Source organism: Acomys minous (genome assembly GCF_964271855.1).
Source record: "Acomys minous genome assembly, chromosome: 20".
Taxonomy (NCBI): Eukaryota; Metazoa; Chordata; class Mammalia; order Rodentia; family Muridae; genus Acomys; species Acomys minous.
Genome location: NC_140502.1, coordinates 24,317,586 through 24,338,541, shown reverse-complemented (window position 1 = coordinate 24,338,541; position 20,956 = coordinate 24,317,586). Strand labels below are relative to the sequence as shown.

Below are 20,956 nucleotides of genomic sequence, written 5' to 3'. Positions count from 1 at the left end.
AGAAAGAAAGACCCTGTCTCAAAAATAAGTGCACAGGGGTCTGGAAGAATGGCTCATGAGTTAAGAGGACCGGGGTTCGAGTCCCAGAAGCCACACGATGCCTTGTAACTCGAGTTCCAGCAGATCCAATCCCCTCTTCTGGTCTTCATGGGCACCAGATGCACACACGTGGTGCACCCACACACAGAAAGCAAAATGATTCACATGTTGAGGCTGGAGAGACGGCTCAGAGGTTAAAAGCACTAGCTGCTCTTCCAGGGGTGCTGAGTTCAATTCCCAGCAACCACATGGTGGCTCAGAGCCATCTATAGTGAGATCTGGCGCCCTCTTCTGGCCTACATGCAGGTACACATGCAGGTAGAATACTGTATAAATAAATAAATAAATAAATAAAAATAAGCAGAGAGATGAATGATAGTGCTCACCTTTAACCTCAGCACTCGAGGGGCAGAGGCAAGTGGATCTCTGTGAGTTCGAGGCCAGCCTGACCTATGAAAGTTCTAGGCAGCCACTCAGAACCATGTAGTGAGACATTTTCTTAAAATAAATAAATAAAGCTGGGCTGTGGTGGCGCACGCCTTTAATCCCAGCACTCGGGAGGCAGAAGCAGGCGGATCACTGTGAGTTCGAGGCCAGCCTGGTCTACAGAGTAAGTTCGGGACAGCCAGGGCTACACAGAGAGACCCTGTCTCGAAAAACAAACAAACAAACAAACAAACAAATAGTAAATACTAAAGAGCAATTGAGGAAGATACTTAATGTTGACCTCTGATCTCTACATGTACACATGCACACATGTGACTATGCACACACGCTATGCACGACCACAAACGTCCACATAAAACAGAAAGCACGGAGGTTGCTGAGATGGCTCGGCAGACAACGGCACAAGCTTCACAACCTGAGTCCGTGCCTGCCACCTAACCATGGAAGGGGAAACACCAGTCCCACGACATCCTTCTGTGACCTCCTCCTGTGCCCCTCATCATGCGCACACACACACACACATACGCAAAATAATAATAAATATATTATTTTTATTTCTAAAAACCAAACATGTAGTAGAATTGCCTAGGGAGACAGAGCGCCTGGGTCCAGACCCCTGCACCTCACAGTGATGAGATCTGTGCAAGGAGTAAGTGGCTGAGTCCCTTGGCAGCACCAGGAGCACTGTGTCTGTATTCTCCTGGGCTCGCCTCCCCAGCTCTGGCATCACAAGCATACACCGCCACGACCCTGTTTTGTTGTTGTTGGTGGTGGTTTTTCGAGACAGGGTTTCTCTGTGTAGCCTTGACTGTCCTGGACTCGCTTTTGTAGACCAGGCTGGCCTCGAACTCACAGAGATCCGCCTGCCTCTGCCTCCGGAGTGCTGGGATTAAAGGCGTGCGCCACCACCGCCCCAGCCTCGCGACCCTGTCTTTACGATTGCCATATCCCCAGCTTCGGAGCTCGCGCTGGACTCTGCCATGTGCTTGCTGAGTGACTTCGGGCAGCTGCAGTAATCATTGCCTTGCCCTTGGTGGAATTGTGGATGATAAGACTTATCAATAAAGTCATTTATAATGACTCCAAAGCACTACAAACTAGCCACGTCATTGTTACTACACTATATTTCCTATACTATATTTGTATATGCCCTGTTTGTAGTATAGAGTATATACTACAAAAACCTTATAGAAAACATTGGATAAATATGAAACAACGTGTATAAATGGACAGAGCCAGAGGCCGGGACCTGCTGGGTCACCTGGAGTGTCACCACTATTCTCAGCAGGGTTCTGAGGCCCTGGCCCTGCCCCAGAGCAGGCGCAGAGCTTTGTCCCTCCCTGTAGCCTCAGGAGTCGTGAAATCTAATCTCCAGCTGCTAATTTCTCAGTGTACCTTCCTGGACTTCAGGGTCACGGGGGCCCCGGCTCTTGGCACTAGGGACGCAGAGCCAAAGATGCCAAAGTGTGGTGCAGTCACCCACAGCTGCGTTAACACAGGAGGCTCCCAGGAACATAAGACAGGTGGGGTAGGGAGATCCTGAACCGGGCACCATCACAGGATGGTAGAGAGGCAGACGCTGCTCCTCAAGTCACTGGTGCTTTTGCTAGTGCGGTCTTTCCATTTGTGCTGTGCCAGGGTCACAGAAGTGTTAGGCAAGTACTCTACCACTGAGCCACACCCCCAGCCCCTCACTGAGGGATTCTAGGCATGGGCTCTACCACTAAGCCACACCCCAGCCCCTCACTGGGGGATTCTAGGCAGGGGCTCTACCACTGAGCCACACCCCGGCCCCTCACTGGGGGATTCTAGGCAGGGGCTCTACCACTGAGCCACACCCCAGCCCCTCACTGGGGGTATTCTAGGCAGGGGCTCTACCACTGAGCCACACCCCAGCCCCTCACTGGGGGATTCTAGGCAGGGGCTCTACCACTGAGCCACACCCCAGCCCCTCACTGGGGGATTCTAGGCAGGGGCTCTACCACTCAGCCACACCCCAGCCCCTCACTGGGGGATTCTAGGCAGGGGCTCTACCACTCAGCCACACCCCAGCCCCTCACTGGGGGATTCTAGGCAGGGGCTCTACCACTGAGCCACACCCCAGCCCCTCACTGGGGGATTCTAGGCAGGGGCTCTACCACTGAGCCACACCCCCAGCCCCTCCCTGGGGGATTCCAAAGGGTACAGATTCTGATTGTGTTGTAGTAGACACAGGTTTAATACATAGGCCCAGCGAGTCACTGGCTTCCGGGGCCCAGCACTATCAGGGCACAATTACCTGCAAGGCCCACTCTTCTTGCAGCTCCCCACGCGCACACCTGACTGATTTGTTTGAGCATACACTATGTGTCTCCACTAAGACACAATTCTCCTCACCCCATGTTCACAGGCACTAGACAAAGTGTAGAAAAATAAACATCTTCTCACACAGCATCTTTCCCAAGAAGAATGCGAGGACACCTTGCCCTTGAGGAATCTGTGAGGCACAGAGAGAGCCAGACGGTAAGTCGATAATTCAGACACCCCATGAAAGGGGTTCTAACAGGCATGTTGAAAAGGATTCTGGGAATGCAGTGGGAAGAAAGATTGGCTTTCTTTCTTCTTTTCTACATTTCCAGTGATACATTTTGATTAGTAAAAGAAACCCTCTTTTTAGATCTCCCAACCTTGATTCAACATTTTTCCCCCCCAGCAGCCCAGAAAAAAGAAGATTGCTGCTGCCCACGTGACATCACCCCTGGGAGAAAGAGAAATGTGTCTTGTCCAGACTAGTCACTGTACGTGAATATCATAATAAATGTCACAGGGTTTAAACGACAAAGCTGGGCCAGAAAGACGGCTCGGTGGTTAAAGGTGCTTGATGACAAGGCTGACGACTTGAGTTCGATTCCTGGGACCCATGTATGGCGGAAGGAGAGAGCCAGTCCCCAAAGCTGACCATCCATATGCATACTGTGACATGTGCACTCCCACACACAAACAAACACACGCACACACATAAGTTTTATAGGATTTTTAAAAAACATTTCTTTATTCGATATACAGTATTCTGCCTGCATGTTACACCTGCAGGCCAGAAGAGAGCACCAGATTTAATCGTAGATGGTTGTGAACCATTATGTGGGTGCTGGGAATTGAACTCAGGACCTTCAGAAGAGCTGGCAGTGCTCTTAACCTCTGAGCCATCTCTCCAGCCCAAGTTTTAAGATATAAATTTGAAGCTTGGAGTGGTGGCACACGCCTTTAATCCCTACACTCGGGAGGCAGAGGCAAGTGGATCTCTGAGTTCCAGGCTTGCCTGGTCTGTGAGTTCTAAGCCAGCCAGGGTTACATAAAGAGACCATCTTTCTAATGTTGCTATTGTTAAAAGGTTTATTTATTTGTGTATATATGACTTCATGACAGACTAGAGTATCAGACAGATCCACCTGCCTCTGCCTCCCTCCCGAGTGCTGGGATTAAAGGTGTGCGCCACCATGCCTGGCAAGGGTAGTTTTATGTTGTTTCTGTCTCTCTGTCTCTCTCTGTCTCTCTGTCTCTGTCTCTCTGTCTCTGTGTCTCTGTCTGTCTGTCTCTGCCTGTCTCTTCTCTCCTCTACTTTGCTACTTTGATGTCTCTGAACTGGATCCTAACTGACTCTTCTGTGGCTCAGCTCAGCTTCTCCTGGTTCACCTGCCTTGCCTCCTCGCTCTGCTTGCCTGAAGCACTTTCCCTGCCACCTGCTTTCACTCTGCGCACGCTCTTCTCTCTACCCCTACTCAGTCTTCTCTCCTCTGACCCCACTCTTCTCCCAGCTGGACCCTCTCCTGCTTGCACCCCAACCCTACTGCCAGCTCTCGCAGCCTCTGCTGCCTTTTTATATCCTCTCCTGATCCCAGAAGTCCAAGAGGCTACTGACACTGACGGGCATAGGGTCCTTTAAAGGGCCAGGCACACAAAATAAAGCAATGAGTGACTGAAGGAAACACTCCCACAGGGTTCCTGTCACTCCTCAGCAGTAGTGGTCACTGATGGCCTCGCGTGCTTAGGGTTCATTTGCATATTTTTCTATATGTGTGAAGCACATTCAACATTTTCATGTGCATTAAAATTTCCCTTCGGGCTGGGTGTGGTAGCACACACTTTTAATGCCAGCACTCGGGAGGCAGAGGTAGGTGGATTGCTGTGAGTTCGAGGCCAGCCTGGTCTACAAAGTGAGTCTAGGACAGTCAAGGCTACACAGAGAGACCCTGTCTCGAAAAACAAAACAAACAAACCTACTCTTAATGGCAGGGACACATCCTGAGCATTGTGTCGTGTGGGTGTGCAAACATCACAGATGGCTCACACCACCGGATGGTGATAACTCACTGTGTAATGCCATCTGAGGGAACCGTGTCATAGACGTAGTCCTTGTAGGAAGAACTGTTGTTATAACACACATTGCAGGAGGTTTTAAAAAAGACATTTTTTTTTTAAAAAAAAAGTGTGTGTGTATGTGTGTGTGTGAGTGTGTATCAGTGTGTCAATGTGTGTGTGTGCATGTGTGTATATGTGTGGGTGTTTGTGTGTGTGAGTGTGTGAGCATATGTGTGTGTTATCTATGTGTGAGTGTGTATGTGTGTGCACGTGAGTATGTGTGCGAGTGTGTGTGTGTGTGTGCACATAAGTGTGAATGCTCTGAAAAGGAGAAGAGTGTATCAAAGTCCCTGGCGCGGGGTAACACATGTCTGTGAGCCGCCTGATGTGGGGCCTGGGGACCCAAACTCAAGTTCGCTGTAACAGCAGCAAGTGCTCTCATCTCCTGAAGCCATTGTTTCTGCCTCCCAGCTCAGATATTTATTTTTTTACTTCTTCCACTTACTTAGAGAGGGGTGTGTATGTAAGTGTGTGTCGGGTCCCAGCCCTCGGGAAAAATCAAATCAGGGTTCACCTGAAAGAGGGAGTGGGGAGTGAAAGTAGGATACAGAGACGCGAGAAATAACGAATCAAGTCAGGACATTTCTGATCAAGATTCACTTTATTGCCGACTAGCAGGAACACATATAGGGCAAGGTCAATAGGATCTGTTCTTATCTCACTCACCCTAGCCCCCGGGCAAGAATGCAATAGCCTAAATCACTCCCTGTAGAACTTCCTGGTTCTCTGAGTAGTTCCTTGTGAGAACTTCCTAGATCCTCTGGGTGGGTCCAAGTTGAGAATTCTCTACTTCTTTCAAAGGTAAATAGTCCAAGGATGGCCTAGAACACAAGACCTTGTGAGGTAAAGGTCAGCAACTCGAAGGTCACAGCATACAGCCTAAGCACAGGATTTCTGGCATGGCAGAATTTGGCATGGGTTCCCACAAGTGTGCCAATGTGTGTATATTGCTAGGCTTTGTGGTACTGAGGATGCAGCTCAGAGCTTTATACAAGTGAGTGATGCCGGGCGTGGTGGCACACGCCTTTAATCCTAGCACTCGGGAGCCAGAGGCAGGAGGATCGATGTGAGTTCAAGACTAACCTGGTCTACAAAGTGAGTCCAGGACAGCCAAGGCTACACAGGGAAACCCTATCTCAAAAAAAAAAAAAAAAAAACAAGTGAGTAACACCCCAGCCCCTCACTGGGGGATTCTAGGCAGGGGCTCCCCACTGAGCCATACCCCCAGCCCCTCACTGGGGGATTCTAGGCAGGGGCTCTACCACTGAGCCACACCCCAGCCCCTCACTGGGGGATCCTAGGCAGGGGCTCTACCGCTGAGCCACACCCCAGCCCCTCACTGGGGGATTCTAGGCAGGGGCTCTACCGCTGAGCCACACCCCCAGCCCCTCACTGGGGGATTCTAGGCAGGGGCTCTACCGCTGAGCCACGCCCCCAGCCCCTCACTGGGGGATTCTAGGCAGGGGCTCTAGTGCTGAGCTACACCCCAGCCCCTCACTGGGGGATTCTAGGCAGGGGCTCTACCACTGAGCCACACTCCCAGCCCCTCACTGGGGGATTCTAGGCAGGGGCTCTACCACTGAGCCACACTCCCAGCCCCTCACTGGGGGATTCTAGGCAGGGGCTCTACCACTGAGCCACACTCCCAGCCCCTCACTGGGGAGTTCTAGGCACTGAGATACTTTATTCCAGTTCTAAGTTTTATTGTTTTTCTCTCCACCCTAGGGACTGAACCAGCATCTTGAGTAGGCTAAACAGTCTGTGAGCTGCATCCCATCCCAATTCGTTAGCTTTAATTTACACAGCTTTCTAAGCAGCTGGCTGAATCCTTTTGCTGTCCCGCTCCATCCTCCCTAGGACCTAATCTTCCCTGTGCCAGGCCATCCCTGCCCACTGGCCACTTAACAGGCAGCCTGGCATCACGGCTCAGTGTCAAGCAAACTTTGTTTCAGTTCGTCGTAGCCTGACAGCACAAGAGGATCAGTGCCGTCAGCTCAGACCTGCTGAAGAGAAGCCAAAACTGTTCCTCTGTTGGGAAAAGGTGAAAGAACTCAAGAGGAAAGGAAGAAAAAAGTCCTCTACCTAGGAGGCCAAGCTGTGTAAAGAAAGGAAAAGTGCGCTACTCATACTACGGAAGTCCCAGACAGACAGACAGAAAGACACACACACACGCACACACACACACACACACACACATACCCACACACACACACTCACAGAATAGGCTCTGGAGATGTGAGCCAGCAGTCTAGTGCCCGCCTAGCCTGCAACAGGTCCAGGGTTTAGTGCCCAGTACCAAACACAACAAGACCAAAAGATGGGCCTGGTGCTACACACCTGTAATCTAAGCTTCTCAGAAGCACAGGCGGGAAGATTGTGTGTGTGTGTGTGTGTGTGTGTGTGTGTGTGTGTGTGTGTGTGTCCATGCAGGAGGATTACGTGTGTGTATGTGTGCACACAGGAGGGTTACGTGTATGTTGTATGTGCATGTGCGTACAGGAGGATTTGTGTGTATACACGCAGGATTGTGTGTGTATATATATGCAGGAGGATTTGTGTGTGTGTGTGCATGCAGGAGGATTACGTGTGTGTGCGTGTGCGTGTGTGTGTGTGTGTGTGTGTGTGTGTGTGTATGTAGGAGGATTGTATGTGTGTGTGTGTGTGCGCATGTGGTCATGCGTGTGCATGCATTTGCCCATGCATGTGGGTTAAGTGTCTTCCTCTTTCACTCTCCACCTTACTCTCTCATGTTGCATCTCTTACTGAACCTGGAGCTGGCAGCCAGCTCTGTGGCTGGTCAGTAATCTTCAGGAGGTTTCCTGTCTCTGTCTTGTCCTCCTTTCCGCAGTACCGAGGTCACAGGGCACTGCAGCCACCTCGCTTTCAACCCCAGCTCTCAAACTGGTGTAATAAGTGTTTTACCCACTAAGCTATTCCCCTACTCCCCCTCTGTTTGTTTGTTTTTCTTCGAGACAGGGTCTCTCTGTGTAGCCTTGGCTGTCCTGGACTCACTTTGTAGACCAGGCTGGCCTTGAACTCACAGCGATCCGCCTGGCTCTGCCTCCCGAGTGCTGGGATTAAAGGCATGCGCCACCAGGCCCAGCCCGCTTTTTTATTTTTGAGGCAAGATTTCCCATAGCCCAGGCTGGCCTCACACTCACTGAAGCTGGCCTCTGCTTCCAAGTGCTGAGGTTGCAGACATGAGCTTCCAGGCCGGACCTTGCAGCTCTCTTACCGCGCAGCAACAGCAGAGGGCGTCCGTGTGCGTGAAGGGAGGGACTGTGTGGCCTCCGCTCCTGTGACAGCTGATTCACTCCCACTCAGCCACCTTCACCCATTCGTGACGGTGACACACTCGCGACGCAGTCACCTCTTACCTTTCAACACTGTTGGTGTGACAAATTTCCACGTTGAGTCTTGAAGCCACTGCCGGCGACAGCTGGTGGTGAAGGGATCCCTCAAGAGGAACATCACAGACGCGGCTGTCATCCCGGAGTCGTTTTGATGGCTCAGGTAGCAATAGAAACCCACTCAAAGTAGCTTAAGTTGGGGGAAGCGTACTACAAGGGGGAAAGACGTGTGAGAGACTCTGACAGAAACATTTTGGCATTGACTCGTAAAGTTGAATATATGCAGGTTCTCGAAGCCAGAAGCCACACTCAGGTGTGACACCAAGAACCCTCACACTGGGACGGGAAGCCCAGGAGAATTCTTCTTTGAAGCCAAATGGAGTGTCACGCACTAGTAATCCTAGCGCTGGGAGCGGAGGCTGGATGGCCAGCCCATGGTGTGGCTGCCAGAACCTCTCAGTCATTTCATGTGGCATATTTCCCTCTCCCTGACCCCGTGTGTGTGTGTGTGTGTGTGTGTGTGTGTGTGTGTGTGTGTCTGTCTGTCTGTCTGTCTGACCACTATTATAGAATATAGTCCTCAGAACAGCTGCTCTTCTTCTTCTTCTTCTTCTTCTTCTTCTTCTTCTTCTTCTTCTTCTTCTTCCTCTTCTTCTTCTTCTTCAGAGCCAACGTGGCTACTCAAAAAAGGCTCTCAAGGTCAGGCTTGTTGGGCCAGCAAGATGGCTTACTGGGTAGACGTGTTTGTCGCCAAGCCTGATGACCTGAGTTTGATACCTGGGACCCACATGGTGGAAGGACAGAACTGGCTCACAGGAGTGGCCCTCTGCCCTCTGCCCTCTGCCTTCTGACCTCTGACCTCCATCCATTTATACGCACATGTAATAAAAATGTACAAATAAAGATCAAGCCAAGCATAACAGCCTTTATTTGGTTGGTTGGTTTTGGTTTTTCGAGACAGGGTCTCTCTGTGTAGCCTTGGCTGTCCTGGACTCGCTTTGTAGACCAGGCTGGTCTCGAACTCACAACGATCCTTCTGCCTCTGCTTCCCGAGTGCTGGGATTAAAGGCGTGCGTCACCACCGCCCAGCTCATAATGGCCTTTAATCCCTGCATTCAGGAGACAGAGGCAGGAGAGTCTCCCATGTATCCCAGACTTGCCTGGTCGTCAGGATTCTAGATTAGCCAGGGCTACACAGTGAGAGCTAGTCTCAAAATTTAATTATTCTTGGGGCCTGGAGAGATGGCTCAGTGGTTGAGAGCACTGTCTGCTCTTCCAAAGGTCCTGGGTTCAATTCCCAGCAACCACATGGCAGCTCACAACTGTCTGTAACTCCAGCTCCAAGGCATCTGACACCTACATACCAATGCACATAAAATAAAAAAAAACTAAATGAAAATTATTTTTTAAAAAAATTAATTTTTCGGCCGGGCGCAGTAGCGCACATCTATGATCCCACCACTCGGGAGGCAGAGGCAGGAGGATAGCTGTGAGTCTGAGATCAGGCCTGCTGACTGTGGTGCCCCCCCCACCCCCCTTGGGAAGGAGATGTGTGTGGGGAACCTGTAGGCATTTGCCTGAGATGCCAGCCACGCCCTCCCGTACACCCCGCTCCCAGCAGCATGGAAGCTGCCAAGCGGCATATGATGCGCCTTGTCACAGGAGGCTTTAGAATACACAGGGTACGAAAAGTCACCGAAGGGGTCTACACCTGTGGCGGGCTGCGTGCCGCCCTCTGTGCCGGGCTGACACTTCCTGTAGGATGGCTGCTTGGCTCCCTCTCAGTGAAGCTCAGTAAACATACTGGCTCCCCGAGTTGGACTTTGGTCTGTCGCTGGCGGCCCATCTCGGAGAAGGAGGTGTTGTTTCTATCATGAGGGGAAAGTTCAACACACACACCACACACACACACACACACACACACACACACACACACACACACGCTGAGGCTGAAGAAATTCTTCAGTGCTACACTCGTCCACACAGTCACATATACAAACAAATCCGATGTCACAGACAGATGTGCTTGTCACCGCTTAGTTCTCACAGCGTCGGAAATCACAAGTACAAACATCTGGGAAGCTCTACAAACAGTAGTGACCTAGATCCGGTGACCCTGGGCAGGGACGGGGCTCATAAAAACACAAGCTCCTAGGATAGCATCACGAGACAGAGTCCAAGACACACATTTCAGATCACGGGTGCAGCAGGTGGAAAAGGTAAAAGGTGTCAGAGGCCTCCAGGCAACAGGCGGGGAGGGGTGGGGGAGAGGGGGAGGGGCGGGGGAGAGGGGAGGGGTGGGGAAGAGGGGGAGGGGTGTGGGAGAGGGGAGGGGTGTGGGAGAGGGGGAGGGGCGGGGGAGAGGGGAGGGGTGAGGGAGAGGGGGAGGGGTGGGGGAGAGGGGTGTGGGAGAGGGGAGGGGTGGGGGAGAGGGGAGGGGTGTGGGAGAGGGGGAGGGGCGGGGGAGAGGGAGGGGTGTGGGAGAGGGGAGGGGTGGGGAAGGGTGGGGGAGAGGGGGAGCTGGGAAGAGAGGAAGAGGGGGGGCAGGGGAGAGGGGGAGGGTTATGGGAGAAGGGAAGAGGGGGAGGGGTGGGGGAGGGGTGGGGGAGGGGCAGGGGAGGGGGGAGGGGGAGGGGCAGGGGAGGGGGGAGGGGGGGATGATGTCTCCTGAGACAACAGGACAGGCTCAGGAGCTGCCAAGGCTCAGGGCTTCCAGGCGCTGCAGACCCCAGGCCCCTCTCCAGACTCACCTTCCTCTGGGCCTCCTGGAGCCTGGGCAGCCAGGAAAAGAAATGGTGGTTCTGGTGCCTGGGGTATGGGCTGAGACTGTGTTTGTGCCTGTGAGCCTGGCCCATGACACAGAGGAAGGCCTACCGGGTAAAGCCATGCTGTGGATGACCCAGGATTTGCACAGTCCCAAAAGTAGGAGTGGATATCCTGCAGTGTGGGAAGGGGCCAGTCCTGGCCTGTAGTGGCTTAAATCTGAGATGTGCCTCACAGGATGACTAGTCTGGTTCCCAGCTGTTGGCGTTATTTTGAGGAGACTGGAGTCTTTGGGACGTGGAGCCTGGCTGTAAGTAGGCATGCCACTAGGGTGAGGCGTTTGGGTTTGTTTTTTTTTTTCATTTTATGTGCATGAGTGTTTCACCTGTGTATAGGCACCGCGTGTGTGCAGTGTCCCCAGAAACCAGATGAGGGCGTCAGATTCCCTGGAGCCGGAGGGACAGCACTTAGGAACCACCATGCTAGGCTGGGCGTGGTAGCACTCGCCTTTAATCCCAGCACTCAGGGAGGCAGGGGCAGGTGGATCGCTGTGAGTTCGAGGCCAGCCTGGTCTACAAAGCAAGTCCAGGACAGCCAAAGCTACACAGAGAAACCCTGTCTCAAAAAACAAAACAAAACAAAAATAAACCACCATGCTGGTGTTGAGAACCAAGGTTCCCGGTTAGAGCAGCCAGTGCGTCTGGAGGTGATATGTGCGCGGTTCCTGGCTCCCTCTCTGCTCTCCTGGTCTTCTGTGATGTCAACAGGCTGGACCACATGTTGACGCTGCCCCCAAATGAACTGATCGGATATGCCTTCCACGGGGGCCCTAAAAGCCTCTGAATCCATGGGCCAAAACAAAGCCTTGCTCCTCTAAGTTGTCTCTGTCCAGAATAGCGCTCACAGCAGCGTAAATTAACAAATATTAGGGCATCGCCCAGAACTGAGTCAGCAACACCACACCACCCCCCCCCCCCGCCACTCCCCCTACCCGCCGCGCTCCAGGATCTTCAATGTCTGGGTCACCTTGCCCTGCAAGGCCACGGGGCACTTCTACACCAGGGCAAGGAGACAGACACAGGTGAGGGCTCCAGATGAGAGCAGCTGTTGGGAGGAAGACACCCGGGGACAGGTTAGGAAGAGCAGAGGGGAGGGAGCAGGTGGCCCACGGTAGGAGCGAGGAGGAGAGGGAGGGACCAACGACGCAGATGCGTGAGGCCAGCAGAGGGCAGGCTGGAGCCGACTCCGACTCTCCACCGGCAGCTGCCCCGGGGGCCCCAAACTCATACGTAGGAAAAGGCAGAAGTCACTCTTGCTAGAAGGCAAGGTCACAGATTAACCCGTGCAGGAAGAGTGAAGGTTAGCCGCTGGAGCAGACACGAACACTATCCCACGCAGAAGGGAGAAAGGCTCGCCCCTTGCGGAGAAGTGAAGGTTAGCCCCCTGCGGTGGGGATGAAGGATGCAGGTTAGCCGCGCCCCCTCCCACAGGAAGGATGAAGTTAGCTCCAAAATGCCCCGCATTCCCTGGATAACTCATTCTCAGCTCACCACACCTGTTCCTGGCTCCTTGAACCTCTTCCCCGAGGGTGTCCGCCTCTCTGGGTGTTTCAGGGCCTCCCATTGGGAGCCTCCGGCCTCACACTCCTCTGAGCCTTGAAGTGTGGAAACCCTCAGCTCCCTCTGGAATCTCAGCTTGGCCTGGAGAGAGGAGAAAAGGGGGTGTGAGGGGTGAGGCCGCCGCCAGGGGGAGCCTCAGGCTGAGGGGAAGGCCAGAGCTTGACAGGGCTGGCTGAGGTGAGAGAACTGGAGCCTTGGCTGCCAACCTCACTATGGCCCCTGGGAAGATGGCGTCCACTGCAGGACCATCCTTGGTACCATCTTGGCTTGAGCCAGGGAGGACGACGTGGATTCCAGAGAGTGTGTGGTAGGGGCTTTGAGTCCCACATGCTGCCAAAAACGGAGGGGGCTTGTTGGACACCCAGGAAACGTTTCCTTGAAAGTAGGGAACCCAAAGAAAGAGGCGGCTTCAAAAGACCTTCCAAAAATACCATGCTGTTGCCCCCATTAGCCCTATGTCCCAGGACGTGGAAGCAAGCCTGTGCTGAGCAGAAGGGGGCACAGTGTGTCACACACCCCCATCCTTCCCGCCCCCCCCCCCTCGTCCATGGAAGGCAGAAAACCCAACCACGTTTCCACTCAGTTCTAAGTCAGCTTTGAGACTTCCTGCTTGTATGAGTTTCTTGTGGCTGCTGAAACAACTCATCAGAGACTTTAAAGATTTGAAACCCAGACTTCAGCCGGGCGTGGTGGCGCACGCCTTTAATCCCAGCAATCGGGAGGCAGAGCAGGCGGATCGCTGTGAGTTCGAGGCCAGTTTGGTCTACAAAGCGAGTCCAGGACAGCCAAGGCTACACAGAGAGACCCTGTCTCGAAAAACCAAAAAAAGAAAAAAAAAAAGAAAAAAAGAAAAAAGAAACCCAGACTTCCTGGTCGGGCGGTGGTGATTCACGTCCTGGCACTTAGGATGCAGAGGCGGGCGGATCTCTGTGAGTTCAAGGGCCAGCCTGGTCTACAGAGTGAGCTCTAGGGCAGCCAGGGCTACACAGAGAAACCCTGTCTCACAAAACAGAACAAAACAAAACCTCCGGCTTCCTGCTGATGAGAGAGAGTGGGTAAGCAAAACGGAAGAGCACTCTCCACTCCTGCCCCTTCGCAGATGGACCCTGAGGGTACCACAGTAAGAGAGATAAGCCAGGTATGGAAGGACCGATGCTTTAGTTCCACTGATGCGAGGCCCCTGGAGAGGCCAGCTGCCAGGAGGTGGGGGAGGAAGATGAGAATTTGGTGTTTAAATAGTAGAACTTGCTACAAGATGAGACGACTTGTGTCTAGTTGCTTGTAAGATTAATTTGCTTTTAATTTCATGTGTAGGGGGAACTGGGTGATTGTATATAAGTGTGCTGTGTGCACATAGTGCCTGTGGAGGCAGAAGGGCGCGTTGAACCCTATGCTTCAGAATTGGATGCTGGGAACCAAACTCAGGTCTGTGCAGCAGCAGCAGCAGCAAGAGCTTTTAACCATGACGCCATCTCTGCAGCCTACAGTTTCGTCTACAGAGGCACAGAACAACCAGGTATCCAGGCTGGCCTCAAAATCATGATCCTCCTGCCTCAGCCTCCTAAGTGCTGAGGTTACAGGTATGACCCACCACCTCACCCGGGAAGATGCAAAGACTTCTGGGAGCCCACCGCAGAACAGCGTGGATGTGTTTGAGAGCACCAAACTGCACAGTTAATAATAAATAAATATTAATAAAATAAATAATAAATATGAGGTAGCTCAGGAGGGAAAAGCACTTGCAGCCAAGCCTGGCAACTTGAGTTCCATCCCTGAGACCCACAAGGTGGGAGAGAAAGCTGGCTCCCCAAAGTTGTCCTCTGGTCCTCACTCATAAGCCATGGCACGTGAACGCCTGCCAAATAAATAGTAAGTGTGAAAAAAAAATCCAATTCATATGGTTGTGATATGTGCATTTTCCACAATAAAGAATTTAAGATGGGCCGGAGAGATGGCTCCGTGGTTAAGAGCACTTGGTGCTTACAGAGGATGACAGTTTGGTTCCCAGCACCCACATCAGATGGTGTATAGCCACTGTAACCCCAGCTATAGGACCTCCACACATATGCACACATGTAGAGATGGGAAAAAAAAAGTAAATGTTTTAATTTAAGCAAAACCAACAAGAAGGCTGGAGAGACGGCTCAGTGGATAAAAGCACTGTATGCTCTTCCACAGGTCCTGAGTTCAACTCCCGGCAGCCACGTGGTGGCTCACAACCATCTATAGTGAGTTATAATGCCCATTCTGGCCTGCAGGTGTACATGCAATAGAGTACTCAAATACAATAAATAAAAAAGATCTTTAAAATACTAAAACAGGCCGGGCGGTGGTGACGCATATCTTTAATGCCAGCACTCGAGAGGCAGAGGCAGGTGGATCGCTGTGAGTTTGAGGCCAGCCTGGTCTACAAAGAGAGTCTACGACAGCCAGGGCCACACAGAGAAACCCTGTCTCAAAAAAACAAAAACAAAAACAAACAAACAAAAAAATTAAACCAATAACTAGCTGCGTTTGCAGATTGGGTTCCAAAGGGAAAATGTAAACTCCAGCTGTGGGTGGTGGGTGGTGGGTGCCAGCCCAGGGCTCCTGTACCTCAGTGGCTGAGGTGCCACCTTCCTTGCCTCTGATCCCTGACTGACCCCCCGCCCCTCCCCTCAGCTCCCAGGCTCTCATCCCTTACTTTCCTCTGGGGCTGTGTTTATGCTGAGGCCACCGGGACTGGCACCCACACACTGCGTTACTGCCCTGTGTCCTTGTGATGTACACAGTGCTTAGGCAAAGAGCATGCCTGCATGCCCCTGCTCAGATGCCACACACCTGTTCACAATAAACACCTGAGTTTAATCCCAGGGAAACTCGAGGTGGAAAAAGAGCCCAGATCGGAGGCAGCGAGTGTGCAGGCCTTTGTCACAAGACACCTCAGCCACCTTAATCATCAAAGTGGAAGACACCAGATGCCCACTTACGTCTTACACATGTAAACACACATGTGCATGTGCCCATGCATATATATGCACGTGAGCAAGCATGTACACACACACACACATACACACACACACACACGAGAAATCACAACATCATATGTGAGTGACACTCACCGTCTTCATCTCAAGGGACACGGGATAGGAGGAGTTGGAAAACAAGATGGGTTTAGAACGCTGCCATCTTGGAAGACCCTTTTGCATGTAACCATTGTGACATGTGAACAGCGTTTTCAGTTTTACTTTGCACATAGTAGATGAATATTTGGGAACAGAGAACCAGGGTCTCATATGGCCCGGGCTGTCCCCAAGCTTACCAAGCAGACAAGGATGACCTGGAACTGACCCTCGTGTCTCTACATCCTGAGCGCCGTGGGCTGTCACAGCCCACAAGTACACAACGTGTGGGCACCCTGTTTGAAAGCCGTGGCACTTCAGACATGCCTGCTGTATTAAAGGTCAGGGTGGTACAGAGCACATGCTGTGGACATCCGTGGGTACAGGTTGCCATGAACGGGCCTGGGGATGTGACTCCGGTGGGGTCAGTCCTTGCCTAACATGCATGAAGCTGAGGGTCCGATCCCCAGGACCGTATAAAGCCAGATGTGGTGGTCCATGCCTGTCGCCAAAGCGCCAGGGAGGTGGAGGCAGGTGGATCAGCAGCTCAGGGCATCCTCAGGTGCACAGTGAGTCTGAAGCCAGCCTGAGCTCCAGGAGACTGGGGTCATCGTGAGACCTTGTCTTCGGGAATGGGATGCTGAGCCACCTCCCTGAGCAGCACTTTTTGCTTTCCCACAGGTTCCGGAAGAGAAGATGACAAAGTGCGAGGGGACCTTAATCACCGCGGTGTCTTTAGTGAAGCAAGAACAGCTATTGCTAGAGCCTGCCATGGAGGTGCATGCCTGCAGCGCCCAGCACTCCAGAGAGGGAACAGAGAAAACAGGAGTTTGAGGCTATGTAGCAAATTGGAGGCTAGCTTGGGCTACAGGAAGTCCTATCTCAAAAGCAAATTCAAAGGGGAGCACAGGGAAGCCTGTTGCCAGCACCTCGGCCACAGAGAAGAGACTTTTCCAGAACAGCCAAGGAAGATCCCAAAGAGAAACAGTGTGCCTCCACCCAGAGGCAGAAAGCAGTAGCCCAGGCTAAACCACAGAGCTTACAGGCTAGACCGCAGGGCCAGCAGGCAGGGGTGTCTCTGCACAGCAGAAGTTGTGGTCATTGCCGTGACAGCAAAAGAATAAGAGTGGACGCCAACACACACACACACACACACACACACACACACACACACACACACACACGACACACCACAGAGGTCTTTTCTCATTGTGTATTTGCAGAATGTTTACAAAGAGTAAAAAAATAGACATTTTTGTGAGGCCTGAGTCTGAGACCCACACATATAAATAAATACTTTAAAAAGCCATGAGTTGCTATAAATTAAGGTAGGGGAGGGGCTTGGTGGGTCCACGCAGAGCAGAGTTCCAGAAGCCGGCAGGAGGGTCCCAGGTCAGACACACTGGTCTCCTCGGGCCACACATTTCAGGTCCTTTAGCAGCAGGTGGAAGAGGTTGGAGGTGACAGAGGCCTCCAGGCAGCCAGGGCTCTCCTGAAAGGACAGGGCTGGGTCAGGGTCTGCTGGGGCGCAGGGTTCCCAGTGGCCGCGGACCCCAGTGTCCCCTCCAGACTCACCTTCCTCTGGGCCTCCTGGAGCCTGAGCAGCCAGCGGGAGAGGCGGCGGCTCAGGGGCCTGGGCTCTGCTGCTGTGGGCTGAGGCTGCATCTGTGGACAGAGGATGGGGGAGGGGACGGTGAGGCGGCTGCTGGGACACCAGGAAGCCCAAGAGGCTGGAGGGACAGCCTGGAGGAGGCAGGGACCCAGGACTCACACAGGTGTGCAGCTGTGTGTGGATGTGGCGCAGTGTGTGAAGAGGCTGGTCCAGGATGGTGCCCGGGGCTGAGTCAGTCATGCTCTCCAAGACCGTCAGTGTCAGGGCCAGCTCAGCCTGCAAGGCCTTGGGGCGCTCCTGGACCTGCACAAGGAGACAGGAGAGGGACCACGTGAGGGAGCAGGGGTGGCTTAGGTCAAGGGAGACAGGGGAAGGGGACAGGGTAGTGGACAGGACAAGGGACATGTGAGAGGTAGAGGTCAGTGCCAGGTGAGGGGCCACAACCAATGTGGACAGGTTGTGGACAGGTCCCGGGACCGCTAGTGCAGGGGAGAAGCGGGAAAACGGAGGCCCCAAACTGCACCCGGATGAGCCGCCGCTGAGGCCAGCCCGTGTCCAGCTCCAACTCACCTGCAGCTGCTGCAGGTCCCAGGCCCTGGGGAAGAGGCGGGAGCTGCACCTGATGTCCTTGTTAAGCAGCCAGTCTTCCTGGAGAGCACAGGCACAGGTTAGCCCATATAGGAGGGTAGAGGTTAGACCACTCACTGCAGTGGGACTTGGGGAGGGTCACAACGGGAAAAGGGAAGTTCACTGCCAGAAAGACAGAGGCTCCTCTGTGACAGGAGAGACCTGACAGCCACTGCACTAGGGGCAGGAGATAGCCCAATTTGGGAAGGCTGGAGATGATTCTACTGTGGGAGAACGTGGGGTTAGCTCGCTGAGGGAAGAGTGGAAATTAGCCCGCTGCAGGAACGGTGAGGCTTAGAATAGCACAGAAAGAATGGGTTGTGTGTCCCCACCCAAGGAAAGGTGAAGTTCAGCTCTCTGCAGCAGGAGTGGCAATTGGTCTACTGCAGGAATGGCTGAGGTTAGCCCACTAGAGCAGGAGTTGAAGTCAGCCCACTGCAGGAATGGCTGAGGTTAGCCCACTAGAACAAGAGTTGAAGTCAGCCCACTGCAGGAATGGCTGAGGTTAGCCCACTAGAGCAGGAGTTGAAGTCAGCCCATTGCAGAAATGGCTGAGGTTAGCCCACTAGAGCAGGAGTTGAAGTCAGCCCACTGCAGGAATGGCTGAGGTTAGCCCATTAGAGCAGGAGTTGAAGTCAGCCCATTGCAGGAATGGCTGAGGTTAGCCCACTAGAGCAGGAGTTGAAGTCAGCCCATTGCAGGAATGGCTGAGGTTAGCCCACTAGAGCAAGAGTTGAAGTCAGCCCACTGCAGGAATGGCTGAGGTTAGCCCACTATAGCAAGAGTTGAAGTCAGCCCACTACAGGAATGGCTGAGGTTAGCCCACTAGAGTGAGAGTTGAAGTCAGCCCACTGCAGGAATGGCTGAGGTTAGCCCACTATAGCAAGAGTTGAAGTCAGCCCACTGCAGGAATGGCTGAGGTTAGCCCACTAGAGCAGGAGTTGAAGTCAGCCTACTGCAGGAATGGCTGAGGTTAGTCCACTAGAGCAAGAGTTGAAGTCAGCCCACTGCAGGAATGGCTGAGGTTAGCCCACTATAGCGAGAGTTGAAGTCAGCCCACTACAGGAATGGCTGAGGTTAGCCCACTAGAGTGAGAGTTGAAGTCAGCCCACTGCAGGAATGGCTGAGGTTAGCCCACTAGAGCAGGAGTTGAAGTCAGCCTACTGCAGGAATGGCTGAGGTTAGTCCACTAGAGCAAGAGTTGAAGTCAGCCCACTGCAGGAATGGCTGAGGTTAGCCCACTATAGCAGGAGTTGAAGTCAGCCCATTGCAGGAGGTATGGAGACCACTTTCTTCCCTGCCTGTTTAAGGGGTGAGACCCAGGAAGGGAGGGGTGGAGCTAGCCCACACAGGAGGGAGACTCACAATGGCGTTCTGGGCGTTCCTGAAAGCCAGCACCTCTTGTGGGGACAGAGACTTGAACCTGCCTAGGTGGCAATCCTTTGCTTCAGGTGGGAGCCTGGAGGCCCTGGGGGCAGGGACAGCGCTGGTTCTGGTCAGCACCACGGCCAGCAGCAGCAGCAGCAGGAGGTGGAGCACGTGGCCCCCAGCTGTTTCTGTGTCACAGAAGGACAGAGTGAGGGCTGCAGGACGGGGAGAGTGGGGACACACGCCCAAGCACCGGTCTGGGGACTCACCTGGCTTCATCTTGCTCTCTGGGGTCTGTGAGAAGAGGGCGACTCCTCCGGTGTGCCCTTGAGGCTGTCCCTGGGGTCTGGGTCTTGCTTGGTGACTCTGGCTGGGTCTTCCTCCCGTGGCTCCAAGTCTGTCGCTGTGTCTTGACTGAGGCTCTTGGTTGCCAGTTGTCGGTGTTAGTGCAGTGCCATCTCTGCTCCATGCTTTTAACCTGGCCTGGTGGGCAGCCCCAGCTGATGTAGGAAAAGTGAAAACAAGGCTGGAGGTTGACACCAGCCACCAGGGGAGCCCAAGCTGGGGAAGCCCAGAGCAGGGCGTGGCTGCGTGAGCAGGTGAGACACTGCAGTGAAAGAGAAAATGACAGGCAGCCGGGTCACCTGGGGCAAAGTGAGTCAGACACAAGAAGCTCAGAGCTGGGGCAGCGTCAGGGCTCGGGCTCCAGGTCTTGGTGAGGTCCTGTGGTCAGTCCTCCCCTGGGGCACAGACAAGACAGGACCTCCTGGCCATAGGGGCGTGAAAATCTGGCTGAGAGACATGGCTCTCTGCTTCTCTGCTTGTCTGAGAGGAATTGTAGTTGTGCCTGTGGCAGGGTGGACTCTAAGTTGCTCTGGTTTGCTCTAAGGTAGAGCCTAGCTCAGGATGGCCTGGGACTTCATCTCTGGCGTCTAGAACGCTGGCATTACCTGTGTGGCTTGCTTTGTGAGTTCCCAGATTGTTCAAAGAGAAAAACACTGTGTGGCGTGATGACGCACACCTTTTCCCTCAGCAATTCCAGAGGCAGAGGCAGGCAGATCTTTGTGATTTCAAGGCCTGCCTGGTCTGCATAGTGAGGTCCAGGACAGCGAGGGGGTATGCAGAGAGACCCTGCCAGAGAGAGAGAGAGAGAGAGAGAGAGAGAGAGAGAGAGAGAGAATGAGAGAGAGAATGAAAGTAAACAAAAACAAAAGTCTAGATTCATTACAGTTATTTCTTTGTGCCTATGGAGGTCTGTCAGGATACCTTTTGGAAATCAGCTCGTCCCTTTTTTCTTGGGGGTCCTAGATATCAAACTCTGGTCTGGCAAGTCCTCATATGCTGAGCCATCAGCCAGGTGTGGTGGCGCACGCCCTTAATCCCAGCACACGGGAGGCGGAGGCAGAGGCAGAGGCAGGCGGATCGCTGTGAGTTCGAGGCCAGCCTGGTCTACAAAGCGAGTCCAGGACAGCCAAGGCTACGCAGAGAAACCCTGTCTCAAAAGACAAAAAAAAAAAAAAAAAAAAAGAAAAAAGAAAAAAAAAAAGAAAATAAAAACAGAAACAACAAACAAACAAAACAAGAAGGACACAGGAGGAGGCAGACAAAGCAGGCAAAAGATGGGTTTTGGGA

General features: G+C 53.0%; 1 protein-coding gene across 1 annotated transcript; it reads right to left on the bottom strand.

Moving 5' to 3' along the window:
* Window positions 1-17,110: 17,110 nt before the first annotated feature.
* LOC311591143 (interferon lambda-2-like) lies at window positions 17,111-19,603 on the bottom strand (the record flags this gene model as incomplete). Its single annotated transcript, XM_084770508.1, has 6 exons — window positions 17,111-17,209; window positions 17,293-17,382; window positions 17,489-17,632; window positions 17,900-17,977; window positions 19,322-19,512; window positions 19,594-19,603. 6 exons carry the CDS (start codon window positions 19,601-19,603, stop codon window positions 17,111-17,113), a joined length of 612 nt encoding a protein of 203 aa, XP_084626634.1.
* Window positions 19,604-20,956: the final 1,353 nt, after the last annotated feature.